We start from the raw sequence: 8,085 nt of genomic DNA on the forward strand, positions 1-8,085 counted from the left end.
ATCTTTAAGTCATACAATTATACTCGTTCAAGAAGCTCCAATGCATACATCAAGGAGGAGAGTACAAGTTTATGATACTTCATTCCAAGAAGATGAATTTCACTCAAGAATCGAAGATTGAAGAACCAAATCCAAGTTTATACCTTCCGCACCTCAAAAGACAACTCTGATTCATGGTTCAACAATCTTCAAAGAATCAAGAAAGAACACACACTTGTTCTCTGTTCAAAAAGAACATTGAGAATTTCTTCATGATTTAACTTCAAGAAGTCCAAGACCAAGATTGAATCAAGTTCTCCAAACACTTGTTTCAACAAACCAATTGTCTTCACGACCGGGCTCATCAAATTCATTCCTACAAGACAAGATTAACACGTACTTCATTCATTACAATATATCACTAAGGGGGAGAATGTTAGAAATCCATAAATAGTGATAAATTGTAATTTAAGTTAGTAGACTTACTTGTTGTTAAGTCATAGATAAATGATTTCTAAGGATGAGGGACTAGATGTGTTAATTAGCTTAATTTAATAGTTAGACTATAAATATCCCTCAATACCTTAGAAATCATAAGCCTTTTCCCCATTCCATTTTATTCCTGTAATTTTACACACACTTCATCCCAATCTTTCCTCTCTCTTTCTCTCTCTCTCTAGAAACACACACTAAAACACCAAGAACACACACACACAAAATCCACCATTGAATCTGTGAATTCGGAGATGAAATCGTGTTATCTACAAATTCCTTCACGTACCATGAAATGACACTTTTCCCAATTTAGAACTAAATGAGCTTTTTCACATTTATCAAGCATTTTATCCAGGTTAGCCAAACATGTATCGAATGAATCTCCGAAGACAGAGAAGTCATCTATAAAAACCTCCATTGAAGTTTCTATCATGTCTTGGAAAATGGCAATCATGCATCTCTGGAAGGTACCAGGTGCATTACAGAGTCCAAAAGGCATCCTTCTATAAGCATAAGTTCCAAAGGGACATGTATAAGTGGTCTTTTCTTGGTCGTCTAGATCTATAGGGATTTGAAAGTATCCCGAAAATCCATCGGGGAAACAAAAGTACTCATTTCCTGCTAGTCTTTCAAGCATTTGGTCAATAAAGGGTAGCGGGAAATGGTCTTTTCTGGTGGCATCATTCAATTTCCTATAGTCAATACAAACTCGCCAACCAGTGACAGTTCGTGTGGGCACTAGTTCATTGCGTTCATTCGTAATCACAGTCATCCCACCCTTTTTTGGTACACAATGGACAGGGCTTACCCAAGGGCTATCGCAGATAGGGTAAATAATTCCAGCATCAAGTAACTTAATTATCTTATTTTTGACTACATCTTTCATATTCGGATTTAGCCATCTTTGTCTTTGAACAATCGGTTTTATATCTTCAATCAAATTAATTTTGTGTTTGCAAAATGACGGGCTAATTCTGGGTATGTCAGATATACGCCAAGCAAAAGCACCTTTATGGTCTTTCAAGACATCTAAAAGTTTGGTTTTCTGATTTTCAGATAATAAAGATGAAATAACAACAGGTAAAAGAGACTCCCCTTGAAGAAACGCATATTCCAAGTTACATGGAAGTGGTTTGAGTTCTAAGTCTGTGGATGGCTCTTCTAGAGATGTTTTGATCCTCAATCGTTCTTCCTTCTTAATTTCCTCAAATGCCTCGTCCTCTAGTGGACTTTCGTCTGTGCTCAGCTTCATTATTTCTTCAGCTTCCTCAGGTTTCACATCTCCATCTTCTTCATCTTCAAATTCTCCCAGATGCTATCAACGAACTCTATTAATTCCTGCGTGTAGTCATTCACATGTTCGTCAATCACATCAATGCGAAAGCTTGTATCATCAGTAGAATATGAGTGTTTCATTGCTTTATCAATAGTAAAGGCCATTCTATCATCTCCAACACCTAAGGTCAATTCCTTATCGTTTACACGAATTATTGCATCAGCAATGTATAGAAAAGGTCTCCCTAAGATTAATGGTACTTTACTATCCTCGTCCATTTCAAGTATAACAAAATCAACTGGAAATATGAAACATCCAACTTCTATCAACATATTTTTAGCTATGCCTAACGGATATTGAAATGAGCGGTCAGCTAATCTAATGCTCATTCCCGTGGGTTTTAATGCTCCTAAGGACAATTTAGCATATAAAGAATAAGGCATCAAACTTATGCTTGCCCCTAAATCTGCTAACGCATCACAAGTTAATATGTTTCCAAAAGAACAAGTAATTATGAAACTGATTCTGCAAAATGGTTGTGCATTCTTCATTCAAAAATGTTGAAAACACTTCCTCCAACTTGTCATTGTTGTTCCACAATTCTTTGATGAACTTAGCATAGTTTGGCATCCCTGCAAGTACATCAACTAATGGCACATTGATGCGAATTTCTTTGATCATCTCAAGAAATTTGCCATATCTTGCCGCCATCTTCTCCTTTCTCAAGCATTGTGGGTATGGAATCTTTGGTTTGTACGCCTTCAGTGGTGGTTTAACTAGTTCAGTGGAAACAGTTGGCCTCTTTTCTGTTGGTTTTGGCTCCATTTCAATCTCTTCTGGCACACTTTCATCGTTGGTGAAGTCATCTTCTACATCTTCTAAAGGTTCAGTGGAAACAGTTGCACTTTCAATGTTAGTTTGGTAAATGTTACCAGCTCTTGTAGAAATAGCATTTACATGCTCGGTTCTAGCGTGAGGGGGCTTATATGTTTGGTTTGAGTTTGAGTTTGAGGTTAAGGGTCTCGGATTTGGTTGTGTGTTGCTGGGTAGTGAGCCAGTTGGTCTGTATGTTGATGTTTCACTTATGCGATCCAACTTCTTTTCCAAGTCAGTTATATACGCTTGGTGATTACGAAGGCCTTGTTCGTGGTTGGCTATGAGGATATCAAGTCTCCTGAAAAGTTCTTGGTTGGTTGTTTTTTGAAAATTCGTGAAGTTTTTTTTATTGTTGCTTCAAGTGATGTTAAAGTGGTTTCCTCATTTGACTTTTGGGTTGGCTGTGTGGGTACTTCATTATGTGGTTTTTGTTGGTGATTTTGAAAATTCTGGTTAGGTTGGTTTTGGAGATCTTGGTTGTTTCTAGGGTATCTTGTAGGGAAAATGTTTGAGTGAGAATTAAAACCATTGGTAAAGTTCCCTTGGTTGCGGTTTTGACCCCAACCACGTTGGTTATTTCCTTGGTAATTCTTTTGCAAATAATTCGCCTCTTCATGAACCCCAATTGCATCGCAATCTTCAGAGTTATGGCTTGCCCCACCATGTGGGTAACCATATTTCAGATTATTCATCTCTTTTCCTAGGTTGTCTAATTTGTTAGTGAACAAATTCATCATAGTATCAAACTTTGCCTCCATCCTTGAACTTTCTTCCTTTGCTTCTACGAACGATACTGCCTTTGATTTCCCTTCCTCAACCTGGGTCTTTGACATTCTCATCATCACTTTGTCCGCCATGACTTGATAAGCATCATTTGCGCTTTTGTATAAAAATATTCCTCCACCAGCCGCATCAAGTAGAATTTGGGAATTCTCATCTAGACCATTGTAAAATATGTTTACAATTTGTTCTTTGTCGAGACCATGACCATTACAAATTTTTAAGCAATTTTTGCAATCTTATCCAAGAATCGATATAGTTTTCTTTTTCGTATAGCTTAAAAGTTCTTATGTCATTAAACAATTTTTGTTGCATCTCGGGTGGAAAAAATCTATATGCAAAAACTTTTTTCATTTCATCCCAAGAATCAATTGAACCTTCTCCTAATCCATTAAACCAAAGTTTAGCTTCCCCTGTCAAAGATAACGGAAAAAATCGTAGCTTAACAGGTTCTACCATGTCTCTACCATATTTAAACATTTCACAAATTTCCTCGAAATCTGCAATATGTTTATATGGACCAGAAAGAAATTTACCATCAAATTGGTTTTCTTGAATCATTTTCATGTGGTTTCCTTAACCAATGAAATTATCTCCTAATTCAGGCTTCACTATGGCGGAACCAGGGATCGGTGCCACATTTCTTTGCCTGCTCCACATGGGTTGATTAAGTCTATATATATAATTATTAGTCCAACAGTCCTCGGTCCTCAGTCCAACAGGTCAGGAATCCAAAGTTAAATATGTACTCGAGGCTCATAGGTCAAGAATCGGAATAACTCAAGTGAGATTAACCACAATCCTAGTCGAGGTTAACAGGATTCGAGGTAACCACACTGGTCATGACTTGTTTTCCTTACCACAATCACCCAAACAATCTTGATGTGTAGGTTACATTCGTATGTCATTATCCCTAAACTAAATTCCCCGGCAAGGGCGCCAAAAACTTGATGTGTAATTTGAGTGCATAATTTTGTTAGATCGTAATTGCTCGTAAAAATCACTCAAGTTTTAAATTTATAAAACAATGATATACTATAGTTATATTACACACGGGCAGTGTACTCTGTCGCGTATACTATAGATAGTAGTAAGTCCAGGATCGTCCATAGGGAATTAATATTAGTAGTAAATGCAAATATTAAATTTAATCTAAAAAGAAAGTGTAAAATTGGGGGGTTGTGACCGAGTTGTCACGTTGCTTAACAAACTACGAGTGATCTTTTGAAAGCTTTTAAATGACTGAAAAGGAAATTTTGGCATAAGAGGAGTAAAAGATAAATCTAAAAATCGTTACGGCCTAAAAATAGTTTTTAACTATTTTTAACGAAAAGAGTTTATTTAATTTTTAGAACTAGAAAATGTTTTCAACCCCAGTTTATAATCGGACTATCACTATTCGATTAATAAACTAATAAGTGGAAAGACTATTAACCTTTAAACGAATACAGTAACAATATGAAAACTTAACCTCCAATATCGCGACAACTTAGAACCTTGCGATTTGAACAAATTTGCAGAAATCTAAGACAACTTTTTAATTGTATGAAACGTGATTTTCAAGCCCAATATTGACTTTTAAAGTCAAAGAAACCAAGTAACAATTATACCAAAATAGCAACTTTGTTTTACTTAAACTAGCTACTGCGGCAACCGGTAATGACTCTACTTCTTAACACGGCTAGACTAGACCTCGGTCTAACTATAATGACACTCGAAAGAACTTGAACCCTTCACAATTAACCCGTAAACTATATCGAAAATCTCGAAAAATACACGTAAATATTTTTCATGCGAACATGCGAACTGTAATGAAACTTAAGACACTACTTAATGGATCATAAACGAGCTTATAACAACTTTTAGAACGAAATTTTAACGTATGGATTTTATGCAAATTCAGACCGAAGTTTTACGAACGAACTAAAATAGAACTTAAATAGAACGAGATATGCACTTGTCAAGAAACTTGATATGCTTGTGAATAGCGACTGATTAATTTAGGAGTACAAACTGATGTAACTACAGTGAACGAACTTTTGATCGGAAAGTGAACGGAAAATATAACAGGAAGGTTTCGTGACTAATAACACAACTTATAAACTAAACCACTTTATTACAAACTAATAGTGAATAAATTGGACAATGATTTAGAAATTGGTTGTGACTGGAAATGGTTAGGAAACCATGAAAAACTTCCCAGGCACGCCTTCAAACGTTCTCTGCAAGCTCCCATATATAGCCAAATTCTCCAACTGCCTTCTTAATTTTGGAGACATGATCAAGCCATACTACAGTTGTGAATAAGAGTCTTCTGTCCAAATAGTTGAGTGACTGTCAGGTGTTGAAGATATGGTGTGATACAAATTTGACTCTTTAATTTTGTATTTTTGAATGTCAAATGGCATTAAATGCATGGTGAATATCTTCATTTCGTGGCTTTACTGGTCTGATCACATCTTCTATTCGTAAAAGTAAAAATGAAAAGTTGTAGATTTTTCTTTCATCTTTGCGTGGCCAACTTATTCGTCAAAAACGTATATCGGATGAAGAAGTTATGACCAAAACAGTGCATCAACGTCAATTTGTAACTTTTCAAGCACTTTGTCACCAAAATCCATTACATCCTGTAAAATTACTCATACACACAATAAGTAACTAAAATACATTAATTTACATTCAAATGAGTTATAATTATACATTAAATTGCACAATAACGCTAAATTAAATAAGTATAATTTAAGCGTTATCAGCAATCTAAGCATGTTGTCGAGCGGATTCGAGATGGATGCCTTTTAAATTATTTTTTTCATTTAAAAACCCTCGTTTCGATTAATCCTGAGGGATTACTAACTTATTTTACTAACTAATTGCAACGTGACAATTCGGTCACAAAACCCCCTATTTTTAATTGGATTGCTTTCTCAACAATTACTTTACTTTAGTCCTTGTGATCGACCTTGGATTTACCAAGCTAACTATATTATACACAAATTGGTCCACTGCCCGAGAGTGTGTTGTTATCAGTCGCTAGCTGATTCGTGTTTATAAATTTTAAGACTCGATTTCACACATCAGCCGCCTCTTTCTATCACCATCCTCCATTGCCGCTTGTAAATATATACAGATCTATACTATATATATATATATCACATATATATAGAGTTTCTTTATTTTGAGAACAATTATTTCTGTACGAACTATGAAAACTCTTAAATTATATATTTGTTCACATATTTTTTTTGTTCATTCACATGTTAAATGATATAAAAATATATGTTGTAGAAGAAACGTTTTCAAGAAACCTTTAAATTAGCCTTTTATGAACTTGCGAATGAATTTGTTCACGTTTTTTGTTCACATGTGACAAACGGCTATATATAAGGTTTCGAAAAAAAAAAAATTTCTACAACATATGTTTTTACAACATTTCACATGTGAGTGCAAAAAAAAAAACATGTGTTTCAATATGAAATTTAAGAGTTCTTACGGTTCTTACAAAAAAAATTGGTTCTCAAAATAAAGGTCCCCTATAGAAATACATTGAATGTAAGTAAGATAAATATGTTGTGGATGATTGTGAGTGGTGGGCTAATGGATGGTGATGGTGATAATTGGGTGAATATAAGATGTGTTTTATTTATTTATGAATGATGATGGTGATGATTGTGAGTGTGGAAAAGACAGTATTGCCCCTCGCGTGAGGGGCACATAATATCCTAATCGGTAGAAATAGACAGACATGTCTATGTGGACTGAGATCACCAGTATGTTGATATCATAGGGACCAAAAAAGTCACTTTACATAAGTTTGGATGATCTTTGCAAATGATGACATAACACAAGGACAAAAATGAATTTTGTTCTAAATTAAAATAGAATAGCTGAGATTGAAATTATGATAAATACATAAGGGTGGGAACCACGGGTTTATATTCTATCGTGTTCTTCATTATGTCTTCTTCAACTTGAGATCTAAATTTCCTCCATTAAAATACAACTACTGTTCTTATTCCTATCTTACAAATTCATTTATAAAAACTTATGTATCAAAATAAGTATTGCAAAGTAGGTCCTAACACATATTTAAGGGAGTTCCTTGATGAATTCATTAAATACTTTTTGAAAATTATATAAATCTAATGTAGGTCGTAGGACCTACCTTGTGTATAGCTAGATCCGCCTCAATGGTGATACAAAACGTGTTGGATATTTTAATGTGATCAATTTTATCATAATAAGACATTATATAAATAGGGTGGTGCTGAGTGAACACTTATTGTATTTATTATGAATCCCCTAGGAGCAGGGTCCAAAGAGCAGCAACCTCTGGCAAGGGTTAAAATTAAATTGCTATGGTAAATAAACCTCAGATGTTAAATTTCGGAACTTGAGGGGTGTTTTTTTTATTATTAACGAAATTTTTTAAGTTTTAGATGGCCTTATTTATGTTATTGCGTAGGGTACTAAAGTCCTTGGGACGGGCCTGTTTACACTAATATCATTAGTTCAATACACAAGTAAAGCATATAAACTATTAAAATTGAAGTTAGGTTGGTTTCAAGTGGTTTAGTTGCGAAATTCGTACGGTAGCAAGTGATTAGCCCTATAATTTATAAAGTTATGTTACTCATTTTTATTCTATGTCACAAGGTAGGAATAAGAGATGAAAATGTTTT

At 34.7% G+C, this 8,085-nt stretch overlaps 1 protein-coding gene across 1 annotated transcript; it reads right to left on the reverse strand.

The window, feature by feature from the left end:
* Positions 1-1,749: 1,749 nt before the first annotated feature.
* Positions 1,750-2,139, reverse strand: LOC122597030. Its single transcript, XM_043769668.1, has one exon. It carries the CDS (start codon positions 2,137-2,139, stop codon positions 1,750-1,752), a length of 390 nt encoding a protein of 129 aa, XP_043625603.1.
* Between the last annotated feature and the right edge of the window lie 5,946 nt (positions 2,140-8,085).

The sequence above is a fragment of the Erigeron canadensis genome, chromosome 4 (assembly GCF_010389155.1).
Source record: "Erigeron canadensis isolate Cc75 chromosome 4, C_canadensis_v1, whole genome shotgun sequence".
NCBI lineage: Eukaryota > Viridiplantae > Streptophyta > Magnoliopsida > Asterales > Asteraceae > Erigeron > Erigeron canadensis.